Source organism: Triturus cristatus, chromosome 6 (genome assembly GCF_964204655.1).
Source record: "Triturus cristatus chromosome 6, aTriCri1.1, whole genome shotgun sequence".
Classification (NCBI taxonomy): Eukaryota; Metazoa; Chordata; class Amphibia; order Caudata; family Salamandridae; genus Triturus; species Triturus cristatus.
In genome coordinates this window covers 1,848,368,591-1,848,388,792 of record NC_140589.1, presented here as the reverse complement: position 1 = coordinate 1,848,388,792, position 20,202 = coordinate 1,848,368,591, and the positions used below count along the sequence as shown (strand labels likewise).

The 20,202-nt window shown below is 44.1% G+C and overlaps 1 protein-coding gene across 1 annotated transcript; it reads left to right on the top strand.

The window, feature by feature from the left end:
* Nucleotides 1-453: 453 nt before the first annotated feature.
* Nucleotides 454-1,803, top strand: LOC146822180 (general transcription factor II-I repeat domain-containing protein 2-like). The gene has a single exon (XM_085609975.1). The coding sequence runs from the start codon at nt 454-456 to the stop codon at nt 1,801-1,803; it is 1,350 nt and encodes a 449-aa protein (XP_085466101.1).
* The last annotated feature ends 18,399 nt before the right edge of the window (nt 1,804-20,202 follow it).

Sequence of the window (20,202 nt, the reverse complement as noted above, 5' to 3'; positions counted from 1 at the left end):
GAGTGGGAGAACGATTTTTTATTTACACAAATTAAAGATAACTGTGCATGTTTGATCTGTGGAGCAAAAGTTGCAGTGGGAAAAAAGGGCAATGTTGAGAGGCATTTTTCAACCAAGCACATGCATTTTGATAGGAAGTTCCCTAAAGGAAGCAGCCTGAGGTCACAAAAAGTATACGAACTGAAATCTGCATTGCAGACACAGCAATCTTTTTTTACAAAGCCAACGAAGAAAGCCACTGCGGCAACTGAAGCATCCTTCATAGTTACTCATCACTTGATCAAGCACAAAGCAACATTTTCAGATGGAGCCGTTGTGAAGGAAGCAATGCTTCTAATGGCCAACTCCTTATTCAAAGACTTTAAAAATAGCCCTGAAATTATGTCTGCCATTTCAGATGTGCAGTTAGGGTCAAACACTATGGCAAGACGGGTATCTGCATTATCGGCCAACATGATAGAGCCGTTAGAGCGGGATTTAAAGTCATGCAAATATTTTTCTCTTCAATGTGATGAATCTGTTGATGCAAGAGATATTGCACAGTTGGCAATCTTCGTTAGAATGGGTTTTGAAGATTTCACTGATAAAGAGGAATTTTTAACTCTGTTGCCTCTGGAAACCACAACCAGAGGATCTGACGTCCACAATGAGGTGAAAAATTATTTTGTGAAACAAAATGTCCCATTGAAAAAGTTAGTGGCAATAACAACTGATGGCGCACCCGCAATGATAGGGCGTCATTCTGGCTTCATTGCCAATTGTAAAGCAGATCCTGATTTCCCTCCGTTATTGAACTACCATTGCATTATACATCAACAGGCAATATGCGCCAAGGTAATGGGGTTTGAACATGTGATGACTCCTGTTGTTAAAATTATTAATTCAATTTGTGCAAAGGCCAAGCAGCACCGAACCTTCAAATTGTTCCTTGAGGAACTATCAGCCGAGTATGGTGACCTTTTACTGCACACTCAAATCCGATGGCTTAGCAGGGGAAAAATACTGCGAAGATTCCTTTCGTTATTGCCAGAAGTCAAAGCTTTCATGGAGTCAAGAAATGAAGATACCACACAGTTATCAAACACTGAATGGTTGCTCGATTTAGCTTTTTTGACTGATGTGACAGAAAAATTAAATTTATTGAACTACGAGTTGCAAGGCAAAAACAAGACAATAACCAACATGGTAAGTTCTGTGAAAAGTTTCAAATCAAAACTTAACCTTTTGATACAGCATGTGCAGAAAAGAAAGATGCAGCACTTTCCCTCTGTGCTCCAAATCCTTTCAGAAAACAAAGCTGAGGCTGAGGTCCTGGAAATAGAAAAATACAGTAGCCTCCTCATGAGGCTTAATCAAGAGTTCAGTGACAGATTTAGTGATTTCGACCAACTGGAGCCCTGTGTGATGTTCACTTCAAACCCCTTCATGGAAGTGGATGTTAGTGACATTTCAGAGAAAATTAGTGTGCTTTTGAATCTTGACTCTGCCACAATTGAAATGGAGATTGTCACACTTCAAAATGACATTGAATTGAAATCAAGGAAATCTGACATTAATTTCTGGAGTCTTGTGGATGCTGAAAAGTTTAAGAACATCCACACAGCTGCATCAAAACTTTTTTCCCTATTTGGCTCTACCTATCTTTGTGAATCAGCATTTTCGGATATGAACTTCATAAAATCTAAGTTTCGCACACGTCTAACTGACGAACCTTTAAATGACTCCATAAGAGTTGCCCTCTCAAGCTACACCCCAGATTACAAGGCATTAGTGGACACCATGCAGTGTCAAGTCTCTCACTGAAATAATTTGAATGCATTTGCAATCAATACTTGTTCAATGACAGTTCCTGGTGAAATCCCAAACCTAGGTATCTGTTTCATTATGAACACCAAGATTAAAGTTGCTGCAGAGAAGAATCTTCAGCCACCAGTTTTTTATTTTGTAATAATTGAACAAAAACAAAGCAACTTGTACTGCAGGCCTGTTTTACAAACACAAGAAAAAGTTGCTGGAGAGAAGAATCTTCAGCACCTTTCCAACTTTTTATTTGCTGCACAAGAGCAAAGCAGTGTTTGCTGGAGGACTGGTTTATTGAGATCAAGGAAAAAAGATAGCTATAGAGAAGAATCTTCAGCATCTTTCAAAATTCCTTTTGTTAGTAACAGTTAGTAGTTGAACAAGATAAGAACAAAGCAATGTGTAGTTCAGGCATGGGTTTCAGACACCAAGAAAAAAGTAGTTGGAGAGAAGAATCTTCAGCACCTTTCTAAATGTAACATTTATTTGCTGCACAAGATAAGAAAAAAACAGTGTTTACTGGAGGCCTGGTGTATTGATATCAAGATAAAAAAAGAGCAAAGAGAAGAATCTTCAGCATCTTTCAAAGTTCTTTATAGTTGAATAAGAACAAAGCAATTTGTACAGCAGTCCTGGGTTACTGGCACTCCTACAAAGTAAAGGGAGCAATAAGAGTGGAGGACAAAATCGTTACTTTCCAATCCAAACAGAGCTGAAGTTCAGTTTATCTGGCAATTGAAAAACACAGCGATCTTGTCAAAGCTGCAGTAGAAAACTCCATCATCAATTGTGATTCAGCAAAGCTTTGCACAGGCTGACTGCCACACACTGCGACTACTTCACTACTATAATGACTTCTTCGCAACTGCCCCCGCCCGGCTACCAGATTACACAGCATTAGAGGACATCATACAGTTCCACAGTGAAGGTAAGATTTCTGTTCCTTTTTGTTTGTTAATTGAGCTGCATTACAATGATTAATTAAGTGACAGCTATTGATAGGTCCTGATTTTGAAGCTATTAATTGAAATCGTAAAGTAAACTAGCGGTTTACCAACAGCACACATGCAAAGTCTTTTCTTTCAGTGTTATTGTGTTCAAACCACAGTATGGGTTCTGAAGAAATAGGCTTAACGTCAATGAAAATGGGCGGGGGAGGTCTCTCGGAAAAATGCGCGAGTTGCTTGGGATTTAGTAGCTCACGACGATTTTCACTGACCAGAAGTAGCTCTCACCACACAAAAGGTTGGAGACCCCTGCTCTAGCTGCTTCAGAAGTGTCCTTAAACTGTTAATTTCTAACTGCTAGTAATTCTATCGACTTTTACGCATTACGCGTGAGTGTTTCCACTCTGCACCTGAATCCCGTGGGCCTCCCACTTCCTAACTGTTGCTAGTGTAGTGTAGCTCCAGCGATTCCCTAGGCCTAGGCCTATCCTATTTCCGTGACAGTGGTCCTTATACCACTTCTTTAGTATATGGTTTGCGTGGCCCCTAGGGCCTAACTGTATTACTTACCTGTGTGACTTAATGTATGCTTAAATAAGACTGTGTTGTACTTACCTCTAATCTCATAAAGAGTGCTGAGGGTTTGACTAGAATAAATACACTTTATTTTATATATATATCTGTTGTGGTGTCCTTTCATTTGGTATTCAAGGGATTATATATGGTATCACAGCTGGCTTCACATGCCATTCAGAGTTTAGCCTAAGACTGCTCTTGTCCATGCTACCACTAGGATAGCTGGTCTATAAGGTTGACTTTACAACCAATCACCATAAGGGTTGTTTGGACTGATATAAGGTGTACACTAGAACTAGTGACATCATACATCAGGCCAACTTCTCACAGTTGCCCCAGTCTTTTCTGTGCCCTGGCTGACAGCCTGCAGGTGCTGCTTCTAAGGCAGGAATCTGATCACCTGCTGGGAGGTGGAACACTCCTAGGAGTTAGAAACAAAGGCCTGCCTTGGCGGGAGGTGTCCCCTCCCTCCCTGACAGGATGGCTAGTGAAGTGGCATATCACAGTGGTGATCTTCAAAGCTTTCATCACCTCTGATATACAAGTAGGCTTCCTCCTAGGAGGAAAAGCTAACCCCCTACCCCAGGCACATTTGCAACCTGGGCAGGCAGGAAAATTAGGTAATCAGGAGGCGTACACCTCGAGAAGGCTAGCCAAACACCTAAGGTGGGCTATCTGGTCTGTACAGCCATAGAAGGGTTCAGCCATTTTTAAAAATGGAAGAATAGAGGATTCTAGGTAGAATATGTACCACCCTCCCAGGAAGTGGTCACCTCAGGGATAGATGAGCCATTGTGGCTAGTACCCCATTAGCGTATTAGTTCCTACATCCCTAAATCTAGGATTCAAGGGGCTACCCTGGCCCCAGACCCTCAGATCGGATCAACTTCCATAAAGGACAAAGAAGAGACCCAAGTCTGCAACTTCCATACCTGCACAAAGAAAAGGTGTCAAAGGCTAAACCTGTGGCAATGACCGAGCAACTGCACAACAACAACTAGTCCTGGACCAGAGACCGGTTCCAAAGAAAAGAGGTACACCCTCTGCAAGCCAAAGACAACTCCAGAACTCCCTTGTGCTAGAGGTACTAGCCTCTACAGCCAAGAAACGCACTCCGGGACCAAAGAATCACTGGCAATAGGGCCCACCGAAATGTCCAAATGTAAATGTTCTAGTGCATTGTTGGAAACATAGACCTAACCTCCAGAAAGTTTCAGCCATCTACCGTTTCCCCTGGACTCCAGGACGTTGCACTGAGCGAAGGCTGAGCTTGCCACAGCAAAGGTTTGTTGCTGGCCAGTCAGGCTGCCACCACCTTTGTTCGACGCTGTCCCTCTAGGGTGCCCCATTGTTGAGAATTTGCATCCCCTTCCTCACCAACACAGTCTAAGCAATAAAGTCAGCACCTGCAGAACTCGCTTCAGCACCAGGGACAGACAGGACTACTCTGTACCCGGGTCCCATGAGCCAGATAAAAATCAGCTGTCTGGAACTGGGACTCACTTCACCTTTAGCCCCAGTGGTTTCCACTGAACTCAACCTACAAGTGACTGATTGCCATTAGTCCATTTCCCCACTGACCGCAACATTAATGTTTTGCAGGAGTGAAATGCATGGGTATATTTTTCCTTTAAAAATCCATAACCCCGGTTACATTCATACGATTGTGTTAGTTCTGGTGTCTACTTTTATATAATAATCTGCTTTATTTTTATAAATTGGTGTTAGATTTCTTTTGAGTCGTGTCAAATACTTATCGCCCATGTTGGTGCTTTGAAATACTTAACACATGTACCTCTAGTAAAGCCTGACAGCTCTGTGCCACACTACCAGGACAGAGCTAGGGATTTATTAGTGTGAATCCAAGGACCTATTTGGGGCAAAGTGAAGTTATTATATAGTGAAGCGTCACTGCACAATAACGCACTTTCCTTCATTAGTGTTACGGTGGTGGGATCCTGAACTTGTGTTTCACAGTATCACTTGGTCATAAGTGACTTTGCACGAGAAATCCACTATTGACATTAGACCCACATTATTTATTTTGATTTTTCTAAAAAACGTTTTTCAATTGGAATTGTTAGGGCGTGTGTAGACCCCCATTACAAAGTAAATGAAAAGTTTTCTAAAGTTTTTGTGAAGTTTTGAAAAAAAGGACCCAAATTTCAGACAAAAGGTTAGTGCACAATGGAGTCTGAAAAGAACCTCGACCTGTCCACACTTCCAGCTCTGAAGATCAGTGATCTGAGAGCCTTGTGCACAAATAGGCCCATGGCTTTCCAAAGACAACCACAAAAGAGGAGCTTGAGAGAGCCCTAAGCTCCTATGAGAAAGAAAAGTTAGAGAGGGAAGACCATTCCCCCAGAAGAAAATCCTTAAGAGGATGAGGATGATGTTTTGGCACAAGTCGAAGATGATGGGAAAGAAGGTGAAGACCAAAACTCTCTACCCTTCCCCAGACCCCCTTCACCAGAGGTGAGTGATGAAAGTCCCACTACTAACGTCTGTACTGGTAAGGTGGTAGTTAACCTTCAGGAAGGGCCTGACCTCCTCTCACTAGAGAAGAAAAAGACTGAACTATAGGAAAGGAGACTAGCCCCAGAAGAAAGAAGGATCAACATGGGCTTAAAGCCCAAAGATAGCGGTGGCAGCAAAATAAATAGGACCCAAGAGGTAACTTTTGACCCTAAGATCCCCAAAGGGATTGTCCCCAAGTGTAGTGCTGGTGATGACATTGAAAAATGGTAGCCAGTCTTTGAGAGGGCCTGCAAAATGTGAAACATAGGTCACCAGCACTGGGGCTCTCTACTGTGGGAGTTGTTCTCAGTCAAGGGCAGAAACAGACTTCTGACCCTTAATGAGAACGTGGCTAAAAGCACAATGAAGGGAACTTTAATATAAGGGTTTGGACTGACCACAGGAGAGTACAGAGTGAAGTTCAGGGACACTTACAAAGGTCAAAACCAGACATGGGTTGACTTTGTAGATGCCTCAGTCCAAACACTAGAAGGCTGGGTAAAAAGCAATGAGGGGGACACTTATGATGGGCTTTATAATCTGATTATGAAAGAGCATCTCGTAACTAATTGTACCACAGAGAAATTGCATTAGCATTTGGCAGTTTCTAAGTTGTCTTCTTCCAGAGAGCTAGGGAACATAGCTAACAAATGGGTCAGAAACAGGGTGTCCTAGAAAGCTAATGTTTTGAATCAAACAACTTGTTTCATCAAGCCCAACTTTTTCCAAAAGACGGATTTTAGCCGCAGGGGCTAGTAGCCCATTAGCTGCTAGCTCCCACCACACACTTAACGCCCCATAATCTAGGGTTTAAGGGTCTCCCCTGGCATCAGAACCTCATCTCTGATCAACTTGCAACAAAGGACAAAGAAGAGACTGAGTCTTCGACTTCATGACCTGTGCAAAGAAAAGGAGCCAAAGACTTCACTTGTGGCAACCACCCTGCAACTGCACGACTACGACTCATCCTGGACCAGAGACTGGTTCCAGAGGAAAGAGGAACCCCTCTGCAAGCCAAAGGCAACACCAGATCTCCCTTGGACTCGAGGTACTAGTCCCCTGCAGCTTGTAGGCAAGAACCACACTCTCGGATCCAAAGATTCACTGGCCATCGGGCCCACTGAGGGAATCACCAAAACGTAAATGGTCTCGTGCACTGTGGCAAACCTAGTCCTTACCTCCAACACGGTTCAGGCAAATACTGTTTTTCCCCTGACTCCAGGACATTGCAGTGACCAAAGGCTGAGCTTGCCGCTGCCAAGGCTTGTTGGTGGCCAGTCAGGCTACCACCACCATTGTTCGATGCTGTGCCTCAACAGAATCCTGCAGAATCTTCAACCCGTTGGCTTTGTGGCCTCATTGTAGAGAGTTTACATCCCCTTCCTCACCAGGTAAGCTACAAAGTCTGCACAGCAGCTCCCGCTTAAGCACCAGGGAAGTCAGCACCAGCGACACCCGCTAAGGCATCGGGGACTGACAGGAAGGATAAGTTACTTACCTGTAATCCTAGTTCTCTTCCAGGGGTATCCTCAGCAAAGTCATAAGCACTGAATATTCCCGCCCATGTGCGGGGACCCCGGAAATAATAAAATTATATATGTAAAAAACATACATATGTACAGCTCTGTATATGTATAAACATATATCATTTTTCCAAGCAAATGCAGCCCCCATAAAAGGCTAGACAATTTATATATAAACATCCAATAAATGATGTAAAAACACTCATGAGAAAGAAAAGAGAACGCTGTGAGAAACACAGATCCACAAAAACATTGTTAGCCTGCAGGCTGCATTGCAATACAATACCATAGAGACTGAAAAGCTCTGTACAGGTAAAAACTGGCACCGTGCCTTTAAGGCAGCCCTGACTGTAGTATCCCATCATGCCTCAGGGGTGACAGTTGGGTCAGTTGTTCTTTGCGGGACCGTAGTCCTTAACACAAAGATATATCTTTTCCATGGTAAATAATACACTCCTCTCATTTGCCTGGGGAGGCGGGTGGGTTGCTTATGACTTTGATGAGGATACCCCTGGAAGAGAACTAGGATTACAGGTAAGTAACTTATCCTTCTCTTCCAGGGGATCCTCATCAATAGTCATAAGCACTGAATAGAATAGCAAGCCCACCTTCCACCTGCAGGCAAATGCAAAAATTGTACTATACATGGAGTAAGAAAAAAACATGAAACTGTTTAATTATTGAACAGATTCCTCAAGGAGGCTTGTCCTACTTGAGTGTCTGCTCTGGTGTCCGAATCCAGACAATAGTGTCTGGTAAAGGTATGGACAGATCTCCAAGTAGCTGCTTTGCAGATCTCGGAGAGTGGGACATGATTGAGAAAAGCAGCGGTAGCCGCCTTTCCCCTTGTAGAATGCGCCTTAGGGCGCGCCATCAACGGCTGCTGGGCCAGTTGGTAGGCCAATTTAATACATGAAACAATCCACCTAGCAATGGAACGTTTGGATGCAGCAAAACCCATGCGGACAACACCATAGTTCCCAAACAATTGGTCATATTTCCTGACAGCCTTAGTCCTATCTAGGTAGAATTTTAGGACCCTTTTGACATCTAAAGAATGCAACGCCCTCTCCGCTGGCGAGGAGGGGTTGGGAAAAAAGGTAGGCAAGGAGATGGTTTGATTGACATGAAAGTCCGACACCACCTTTGGCAAGAAAGATGGATGAGTTCTCATCACTACCCTATTAAGATGAAACATAGTGTAGGTTTCTTTAGAACAAAGGGCCTGTAGCTCACTGACCCTCCGTGCTGAAGTGATGGCTATTAAAAAGGCTGTTTTCCATGTAAGGTGCTGTACGGTAGCCTTATGTATAGGCTCAAAAGGCGAACTCATGAGCCTTGACAGAACCAAGTTTAGCTCCCAAGAAGGTGAGGGAGGCCTAACAGGGGGATAAACATTCTTGAGACCCTGCAAGAAATCCTTCACCACCTGCAGCTTAAAGAATGACTGCTGCGTTGGAGAGCGCCTATATGCTGTAATGGCTGCTAGGTGAACTTTGATGGATGAAAATTTCAACCCCGCCCTCGCTAAGTGTAGAAGATAAGGCAAAATTACATCCTCCTGACATTTTGTAGGATCATAGTGATGTTGACAACACCATATGTAAAACCTTTTCCACTTACAGAGGTAAGAGTGTCTTGTCGAAGGCCTCCTGGCTTCCTTCAGTATGGACATACACTCCTGGGGAAGGTTCAGATGGCCATACTGGAGGACTTCAGGAGCCATACAGTTAAGCTCAGCGAGGGAAGGCTGGGATGGTAAATCTTCCCCTGCATCTTGGATAACAAGTCCGGCCTGCACGGCAGCCGTTTGTGAGGGCGGATCGACATGTGTAGGAGATCCGTGTACCACCACTGCCTCGGCCAGTCCGGTGCTATGAGGATCATCTTGGTAGATGAATTCTGCAGCTTGGTCACTACCTTGGGGATTAGTGGGAGAGGTGGAAAAGCGTACACAAATGTCATTGACCAATTGATCAAAACGGCATTCCCTATGGATCCTGGCCGATGGTATCTTGAGGCGAAGCCTCGGCATTTTGTGTTGTGCTCGTCCGCGAAGAGGTCTACTTGCGGACGCCCCCATTCCCCGAAGATGTCTTCTAACACCTCGTCGTTTAGTACCCAGTCCTCTGGTTCTTGAAAATGACAACTGAGTAAGTCCGCTTGCACATTGACTTCTCCTGGCAGGTGCACCGCTTTCAACGAGATGTTCCTTGCTAGGATCCAGTGCCACAGGGACTGAGCTTCCAGCGATAGCGTCCTGGATCGAGTACCCCCCTGCTTGTTCAGGTTGTACATTGTGGTGGTATTGTCCGTCTGTACTAGAACGGTACTCGTCCTAATCGCGGGCAGGAGCGCTTTGAGGGCTAGGTGGACTGCCCTGAGCTCCAGCATGTTGATGTGGTACAACTGCTCGCTGCTAGACCACCGCCCCTAGGTTTGCAGAGATCCGAGATGCGCACCCCAGCCTTGAAGGGATGCGTCGGTGATTAAGGTCTGAGTTGGTGGTTCCTGGTGGAAGAGAATTCCCACCTGTAGATTGGACGGTTTCAACCACCACTTGATTGACTGTTTGGCAGCTGAGGAAAGGCAAACTTTTTCTTCCCACAGGGAATTCCTTTAGTCCCATTTGTCCTCGAGATCTTGCTGGAGAGGACGCATCCTTAATCTGGCATTGGGCACTAGGAAAATGCAGGATGCCATGGCCCCTAGCAGAGATGAGATTTGTCTTGCCGTAGACAGATTGCTGGATATGATCTGCTTGCCCTTGAGGATAATGGATGACTGTCTCTCCTCTGAAGGAAACACTTTTCCTACTGCGGAGTCTATGGTTGCACCCAGATAGTGAATTCGTTGTGTTGGTGAGAAGTTGGACTTCTTGACATTCACCCTGAGCCCCAGTCTGCGACATAATTGCAGGCAAAGCGTCAGCTGTGATTGAACACTCTGAGGCGATGGACCTTTTATCAGCCAGTCGTCTAGATAGGGATAGACGAAGACTCCTGCGCGCCGCGGTGCCGCCGCTACTACTGCCATGCATTTTGTAAACACTCGAGGAGCTGACTTCAGGCCAAATGGTAGAACCTTGAACTGATAGTGAGAGGTTCCCACCACAAACCTGAGAAACTTTCGATGACTTTGTAGGATGGGAATATGAAAATATGTGTCCTGAAGGTCCAGCGAACACATCCAATCGCCTAGCCGGAGGAGGGGATATATTTGGTGGAGCGCCAGCATACGAAATTTTTCTCTTCTGATGTGTTTGTTCAGTATTCGCAAGTCCAAGATGGGTCTGAACTCTGCTTTTGCGCTCCTTTTTTGAATCAGAAAATATCTGGAGTAAACTCCTTTCCCTCTTTGCATTCTGAGCACTCTTTCTATTGCGGACTTGAGTAGAAGAGTTGCCACCTCTTCTCTTAGCCTCTTGAGATGCTGAGAGGAATGTACAGGATGAATCGAGGGAGGGTGACTCCGGAAACGAAGCGAGTATCCATGACGCAGTATCTTTAGAACCCACTGGTCCTTCGTGATGGATTGCCACTCTGGAAGGTGATGCGCAATACTTCCTCCCACCGGAGCGGTGGACAGCATCGGAGGAAGCGGTCCCTCATTGTTTCCCTGGAGCCTTGTTTCCAGCGTTAGATTGTCGGTTGTTACCACGTCCCCTGGATGGGGTGCGGGACTGGTATTGCTGTTTCTTTTGACCTTGCTGGTCCTGATTTTTCTGCCAGTGAGGGGTTTGAACCCTCTGCTGGTAGTTACGCCTATCGTTCCCCCTGCGGCGACGAAACTCTTTTCTCTTTTCAAGCCCCACGGCTTTCATGGTGTCGAGCTCTGCCTTCATGCGAGCCATTTCATCATCCGCATGAGACCCAAAAAGCGAACTACCCAAGAAAGGCAGGTTCAGTATTCTCGCCTGAGCTTCAGGCTTCAGAGCAGTCAACCTCAGCCATGAAGATCTTTTGGCCGTAATCCCATGTGCATACGAGTGTGCTGCTAAGGTTGCTCCATCCGCTGCTGTGCTTATTACTTGGTTGGAGACCAGACTGCCCTCTTGTAAAATCTCTTCAAAGTCCCGTCTATCTTCTGATGGAACTTTATCTATAAACCTCTGGAGAGAGTCCCACAGTGATCTATCGTAGCGCCGCAGAAGCGCTGAGGCACTGGCCACTTTAAGACTTGAAGATGCCGAGCCACAAACTCTTCTCCCCCACGAGTCTTGTGATTTGCTGTCCTTATCTGGAGGCACTGTGGAAGACGCAGCCACTGCATGAGTCTTTCTGGCAGCAGCGGTGATAACAGAATCCGGTGGTGGATCTGATTTTAGAAATAGCGAATCCTCAGGAGCCGGACGATATTTCTTAAGAATCCGTGCCGGCGCAGATTTGATAGTCGCTGGCGTGAGGAAACTATCCATTACTGGTTGTAACAAACCAGGGACTAACGGCAACAGTGGGCGCGATACTGCTCGCTCATGAAGGGTTTCAAAAATTATAGAAGAGGTGGTCTCTTGAACTGGCATTGGGATGTTCAATTTCGTAGCCCCTCTGCACAACACTTCTTGGAACGTAGAGATATCATCCACCGGCGATACTCTAGAAGGTGGTGTATCCGAGAGTGTAGGTGAATAATCCCTTCTTGAAGAACGACTTGACGGAGAGGATGAGGGAGTCCTACGCCGCCTTCTCCCCGATCTGGTTGACTCCCTTCTGTAAGAGGAGGACCTGGATCGTCTCCTTGGTGTTCGAGAACGACATTGAAAATCTCTCTCGAGAACGTGATCTTCCTGTTCTCAATGGGAGGTTTGTGTTTTTCAACCTACCTAGGGAGGCCTTAACTGCGAGAGACATAGCAGAGTCCTGAGGTATCTCTCTCGGAGGACTTTGAGGCACAGCATTGTCCTCTTCCTGGGAATTATTCTCCATTGTAGGCACTGGAGATGGATTCAAAACCTCCGGTGATCCAGATCTTGATCTCGAACCATCTGATAATGAAGGCGAGCTAGAGATAGGGCGCGGTGAATCATGCTCAGATGTAGTATACACCAGTCTATGAGGAGATTTGCGCCTGGATACCCGTTTGATAGTCAGACGAACGTGCGACAGCTCTTGATAACCCACTGGAGAGGGTCGCCTCAACGGTGATAAGCCTATCACCGGAGACCTGGGCCTAGACTCCGTGTGGATAATTGGTGAGTCTTCCTGCCTCGACGTCGAGAGCCTTGTCGTCGACTGAGGGCTTCTTCTGAACGGAGGCCTAGACCCCGACGTGGAATCTCGCCTCGACGTCATAGTCTTCTCCAAAGCCTTGGAGACTTGTGAGGACGGAGGCACCTGCCTCGACGTCGATCCCGACGGAGGCGCATGCCTCGACGTCGACTCCGACGGAGGCCCCTGCCTCGACGCCGGTCTAGACGGAGGCGCCTGCCTCGACGTCGAATGTTCCGATGATGAAGGTCTCGACGTCGTAAGTGTCTTTGCCGACGGTCGGTCTTGTCTCGACGGCGAACGCCTACGAACTTCTTTCGGCGTCGACTTTCCTCTTGCCGCTTTTGACGTCGAACGATGTCTCTCTCTCGACGTCGAACGATGCCTCTCTCTTGACGTCGAGCGATGTCTCCTTGACGTCGAACTATGACGACGTTCCCTAAGTCTAAGTGTCAGCATCGATGGCCCTTTTTAGGTCTGAAGTTGTCTTTCTCTGGGGGTGGTCACCTGAGGTCCTCAAAGTCATCTGATTAGAGAATGATGCAATAATTAGCCACAACACTACTTTACAACTTTATCCATAGTTTATAATCTGTTTTAAACATCATACTACACCCTATATCTTAATTATCTGAGTTATCGGGATGGGTTGTACCTGGAGTATTATTTCCTAAAATGTTTTACCGTTTTTACCTGTAAACAGATAAAGCAAGTTAGCTTCTCCGTGCACAAGAACACATTGGTACAAGAATTGCTTAAATTGACTTTTTACCTTTGTGAAATTATTGTCTCTTACTGTTCAATAGTTGCAACCTTTTACAGCATACATTAAGGCATAAGTTTTCTTTGACTGCCCAGTCCAACTTCTCTTTTAGAGTCTGTACAGTTTCTTTTCCTATGCATCTTCAAATCAGAGTTAGTCCTTTCTGCAGTCTTTTCTTTTTCAGGTTTTTTTGTATCCCTCTGGTAGGTTCTCAAGATTTGTAGGACATTACAACAAACAAGCTTTGGGTGGCCAGATAAGTAACTTTTGCTTCCCTTTTAAAACTGGAGTAATCTTTCTTCCTACCTGAATGTTGATTCTTCTATGAATTTTCTCTGTATTTTGTATTAGCACAGGTACTAAGGAGTTTCTACTGCAGGATCTCTGAAGACGGGGTTGTCTTTCTTGTGGGTCTTCGGGTTTCCAAGTCTGTGACGCAATGCTACTTCTCAGGATTCCTAGAAGAACTGACAGTTGGCTATAACTTAGGTGTTGCATTTATACAAATGCCATACCTTAGATAGCTGCTGATGTTTACAAGATCTCTGGGCATTCCCTCGAGATCTTGGAACGAATGCACGTTTGCACGCATTCATCAGTGGATACACTGCTCTGTTGCCTACCCCTCCCAATGCAGGGAAAGCGGCAACAATAGCCTTGGTTTTTGTCTAGTCTCTTGCCTTTTGGGCTTATACCCATATGTACAGTAGAATGTGGAAAAGCCAGAAGAAGCATTTGACATATTGTTGCAGGCGAACTTACCCAACAGTGAGTATCAATTCAGTCTTCTGAATCTGTACTAGTTGACAGTGTAAGAATTGTTCACCTGTTTGGTTTACACTCTATGTCTGACTGTCAGGTTGTGGGTAGTAGCGTGACGATAACCTAAGATCAATGTCCACTAACAGGCGAGGAGTTAGTCCGAAGCAGGAAACAAACTGGATCCCTCTGTAGGTAAATAGTTCTAATGGTATCCATGTAGCAGAATGATTTCTTATGAGAATGCTGTAGCCAGTTTAGAGTCTGATGTTACTCCTTTTGGCGAAGGAAATGAGCCTACTCAGTTAAATGGTCAACAACAACCAGAATAGTGTTGTAACCTCTCAGGGATTATGGTAATTTGACTATTAAATTCTAAGACGCTGTGTGAAAGGGGATGGAGGGGGGTGGGACAAGAATCAGCTGTATTAGAACCTCCAAAGATTGATTACTGGTTTCGGCTTGAGCGCATATCACACAGACATCAACAAATTCTTTAATATCTTAAGACATAGACGGCCTCAAAAAATATAATTCAACTAATTTTAACATTTTCTTTCCTATTGGGCGGTTTGCAAGGGGACACCAGTTTGTGGCCTGATTCTGTAGAGACTCCGTAGGTTGGTATGAGGATTGATCTTTGTATTACCACCAATCTTTGCCTTACCCAGTCAAAGGCTGCGGTAAGATCCATAAAGGCGAGGTAAAGCCCCACGCCTTTGACTATTGTGTAATTCGCATTAATCAAATATAGATTTAGACATTGTGCAACCATGGATTTGCCCGTACGGAACCCATATTGGACATCCGTAATCATTCCATGGGTCTCACCCACTCAGACAACCTATTCAATACCACTCTGCCCAAAACCTTAGCTGTCACATCAATAAGGGATATTGGGCGATAACAGTGTGGGCTATTCCTATCCCCTTTTTTGAATATCGGGACAATAGTTGCCGTGGACCATGAGGGACTCATTTCTGTTGCGACTGATGCATTTATTACTATCACCAGGATCGGTGCCCATATCTCTGGATTGCTATGGAATAGATCGGGTGGAATCCGGTCTGGTCCCGCAGCTTTATTCCGTGCGAGACAGTCTATTCCTAGTCTCACCTTACCTGAGCATCAATCTCTAACTGTGGCTCATCTCCTCTCTGGGGCTGGTTATACAGTCTCTCATAAGGAGCCAGCCATTGCTCAGGTAAGATATTATGGGACAGACTTGGATTATTTAAATCTTTAAAACAGGGGGTGTTTATAACCTTCCAAAATCGGGTGGAGTCCTTAAGCTCAGCGGCCTCCTCTAGATCTTCCCAAGCCTTCAATTGAAGTTGGTGTTTCCGAGTCCTGACTGCCTGTTTATACCCTTTACGGCAGGTCATGATCCACCCCCTATCTCTGGGTAATTGTTTAAGTGCCTTCTTTAAGGTTCTAAGGGCCTTGGAACATTGCCCATCAAACCATCTTGGCACGTCCCTGAAGAATGTGGGTGCAGGTGCTTTTAAAAGGCTATCCACTAGTTGAGCAATAGCTTTGAATGTCTGGATTAAATCATGTTCCTGTGTATCTAGATCTGAACAGTTCTTTATATCCAGCTGACCTCTCCTGAAAAGGGATTTATTAAAAACAACGGTGTCAACCTGCGCCCATCGCAACCGTCTTCCTTGATCTGTGGCAGAGATCAATCCCCGCCTCAGACTGTGCAAACCCAAATGCTGTCTTGGAGCAACAAGTGACAAAGTTACCAGGTTATGGTCACTGAATATACTATGCCTAATATTAAAACTGGTGATAAACCTCCTCACTGTATGTGAAACAAAAATAAAATCAATAAATGATGCACAATCTCTACCCTTGTACGTGGGGGGCACAGGTGTATCTGGGTGGCCGACAATTAAAACCATTGTGTGGGTGAGCCCAAAGGTATTTAGAAGTACGCTCAGCTCCCTTCCTGACTTAATGTGCTTCATGTGTGGCCCTTTATTTAATGTGCATGCCTGCCAATCACACTCAGTCACCCTCAAGTTAGGACACAGGTGGCAATTAAAATCTCCCACTACTATTACGTGTGCCTGAGCTTGTCCTTCGGATTGTAATTTCCCTAAACAAGCGCTTAATTCCTCAAAGGGTTTCAATCCCTGCAAGTTTGGCTGAGCGTTAAAAAAATTAATAAATGCCAAACGATAGTTCTTGTTAGCAAATATTAGACTCTGTATTACTTCCGACTCCCATGGGATCGACTTTCACCTCCCCTGTATCCTTAAATCTATACGAAAGTGGGGAACCTCATTGTGCTCCGCTCCCAGTCGCACTGCGTTGAAGGATATTTCATCCTACTTCCAAAATTCACGTGTAGTTTTCATCCATTTTCAAACCTTAAATCTACAAACATAATTAGGCCCCCCTCTGGCTCTCCCAACACTAGACCTTCGAGCTGGGCACAAAAAAGTTTTGTACCTTTCTAGAAAAAAGGTATTTACTGGCTCCCATGTTTCTTGAATACCAATTATATCAACCTTTCTGATATAGCGGAGCAACTGCTTATCCTGAAACGTACTCGTCAAGCCTGCCACATTCCACGAGATTAATTTTCAATCGTCCAGATTTCGTCTCACCTGAGGCATCACTATTATCCCCATCTGAGCTAGGAGACCTGCTTTCCCTCTGGTCCCTATATTCATCATGGGTGTCACTGATATACATATATACACATATATATACATACACACACATATATACGTACATATACATATATACATATATATACATTACCTACTGGCGGTCGCCAGTAGGTAGTTATAGTTAGGACCTATTATCCATAGGTAATCCGCAACATTCTATTTGGAATAACTTTGGTGCCGGTTGACAAATCTTCACGAACGTTTCAAAACTGGTGGGGTGCTCGAGTCCGCTCCTATCCTGAAAGTCTCGGGGTGATTCGTCAAGCGAGGGCCGAGAAAAAAGGGGGGTCCCAAAACGTGTTTTCCCCATGCAATTTTCCACAGGAACCTTTAATCGCAGCTACAGCCCGAACTGCTGAACAGAAGTACAACAAATTTGGCAAAGATGTAGCCCTTGGTTCACACTCCTGCCCTTTGGTTAAATGGTGTAAATCCGTTCAGTAGTTGCTGAGAATATCAAAAGTAAAATCACATATATATCTGGGCGGAGCCTAACCACACATCTCATCGTGAGATCTGATTGGCTGTCAGCACTTCACCTAAGAAGTGTTGGCAGCCATCTTGGGACCAATATACACGATAGCACCTCATTAAAAAGCATTGCAGTTAATAGAAGGTTTTAAGACTTTAGTTACTTTATAAATCATTTCTTGATGGTACCATACTCTTTTAGGAATTGTGGTGTGTTCTAAGGTGATTTTACCATGTGAAAAAGCCTTCTGCTGGGATATCATGAATCATGTTTGAGAGAAAACTATTTTCTCATGCTTTTCCCACAGAGGTTTGGAAGGTGATCTATAAGCTAAACTGAGAGCATATTTTCTATAAATTCACATTATCTTTTTCAGTCATGTGAGAATGAAGTCTGACATTCTCAGTAAAACATGTACATCCAACAAGGGCAGAGACTGTTAGTTGATTCCTTTGTGTTCTACTGCAGCTTCCCTGAGTGTTCTAAAGAACAACAAGAGCGCTAACAATCCTACTTATGACAAACGTATTACACACCTGAAGCCATCTTGATTGGAATAAATTGGTAACTCTTAAAACATTTAATTTAAAAAGGAACAAAATGAGGGGGTTCATTTTGCCATAGAAAGTATGATTAGTGCTGCAGAAAGAAAAATTAGGGCACATTTTGAGTGACTTCTCAAACCCTCTTCTATTTCATAAAAAAAATCTGACATGTAGACTGAAACATGCACTTTCAATACCAGCAGCAGACTTCCCTGGTGAGCAGTAGTTTTACTACAGTGTTCTAATGAGCAACTAGATGCTAACATTCTGAATTTATGGCAAATGTGTGACACATCTGAATGCCTTCTTGATGGAATCAAAGTAAAAAACTGAAAGCATTTCCTACTGAGGAGACTGTAGTAAATGAGGAAATTAGGAAACTTCATAACAAATAAGTCTCCCAAGATGGCCACCAGAGACAAAAAAAAACCAAATGTAGCACAAATATCACCCAGATGTAGCCCAAGTATAGCCCAATGACAGAATGTCCCAGAGTGTTCTAAAGAACAACTAGAGCGCTAACAGTCTTACTTATGACAAAAGTATGGCACACCTGAAGCCATCTTGATTGGAATAAAGTGGTTACACTTAAAACATTTAATTTGCAAAGGAACAAAATGAGGGGTTTCATTTTGACATAGAAATTATGATTAGTGCTGCAGAAAGAAAAATTAGGGCACATTTTGACTTCTCAAATCCTCTTCTATTTCATTAACAAATTCACACATGCAGACTGAAACATGCACTTTGAATACCAGCTGGAGCCTTCCCTGGTGAGCAGTAGCTTTACTACAGTGATCTAATGAGCAACTAGTGTGCTAACATTCAGAATTTATGGCAAATGTATGACACATCTGAATGCCTTCTTTATGGAACCAAAGTATAAAACTGAAAGTATTTCCTACTGTGGAGACTGAGGTAAATGAGGAAATTAGGAAACTTCATAACAAATAAGTCTCCCAAGATGGCCACCAGAGACAAAAGAGCCCAAATGTAGCACAAATATTACCCAGATGTAGCCCAAGTATAGCCCAATGACAGAATGTCCCAGAGTGCTCTTAAGAACAACTAGAGCGCTTATTGTCTTACTTATGACAAAAGTATGGCACACCTGAAGCCATCTTGATTGGAATAAACTGGTAACACTTAAAACATTTAATTTAAAAAGGAACACAATGAGGGGGTTAATTTTGCCATAGAAATTATGATTAGTGCTGAAGAAAGAAAAATTAGGGCATATTTTGAGTGACTTCTCAAATCTTCTTCTATTTCATAAAAAAATTCTGACATGCAGACTGAAACATCCACTTTTAATACCAGCAGCAGACTTCCGTGGTGAGCAGTAGCTTTACTACAGTGATCTAATGAGCAACTAGAGTGCTAACATTCAGAATTTATGGCAAATGTGTGACATATCTGAATACCTTCTTGATGGAATCAAAGTAAAAAACTGAAAGCATTTCCTACTGAGGAGACTGCAGTAAATGAGGAAATTAGGAAACTTCATAACAAATAAATCTCCCAAGATGGCAACCAGAGACAAAAGAGCCCAAATGCAGCACAAATATCACCCAGATGTAGCCCACATGTAGCCCAATGACAGAAGTGTGCAAAACACTTTATGTTTTGTGTTATTGCAGTTTTATATAGTGCAGACTTGTCAGGTATTGGAGTGGTTTACATGAGCATTGGTTACATCACACAAGAAAAAATTCATTTTGGTTGTAGACATGGGGAGAGTAAGTGACTTGACCAGAATCACAGAATTTGGAGCTGAAGCAGAAACTCCAACCTGGTTCCCCAGTTGCAAAGTCTGCAGCTCTGGAAGTAACACCGCATCCTCTCCCCTAAGTGCAACATTTAATCAAGTGGTCAACTGGATAAAAAAACATAAAGATAACAAATAATTTAAAAGTGCTTTGTTGCTATTTGAAAACTCAGAAAATATGTCCTCATTTTAGTTTTTTAGAGCACTAACCATAATTTTGATGCAAATAAGACCCTCTCATATATGTAATTTCTAAAGGAAATGCTCTAGGTATTACAGTTTTGATTACATCAAGATGAAGTCAGGCGTTCCACACTCTTGTAATAAATATAGAATGTTAGCAATCTAGTTGTTCATTGGGATACTGTTGAGAGGCAGAGGCCAGGGGCATGGACTCTGGAAATTGAAGGCAGGTAGGAGGGTGCAGAGGCAACAATTTGACCACACTGGGCAGGCAGGAAGGGCAGTGGCAGCACAACAGACTATGGAGGGCAGTGGAAAGGGGGGCAGGGGCAACAAACCAACAATACAGGACTGGCAAGAGAGGCTGTGGCAATATAATAGACCATTGTGGGCAGAAGGAAGGGGCAGTGGTAGTACAACCATACAAGCCAGCAGACCCGATTCAGCCAGGAAACGTC

Bases quoted from the DNA above. Each gene is read 5' to 3' on its own strand.
- LOC146822180 (XM_085609975.1), top strand. From the start codon at position 454: ATGATAGAGCCGTTAGAGCGGGATTTAAAGTCATGCAAATATTTTTCT.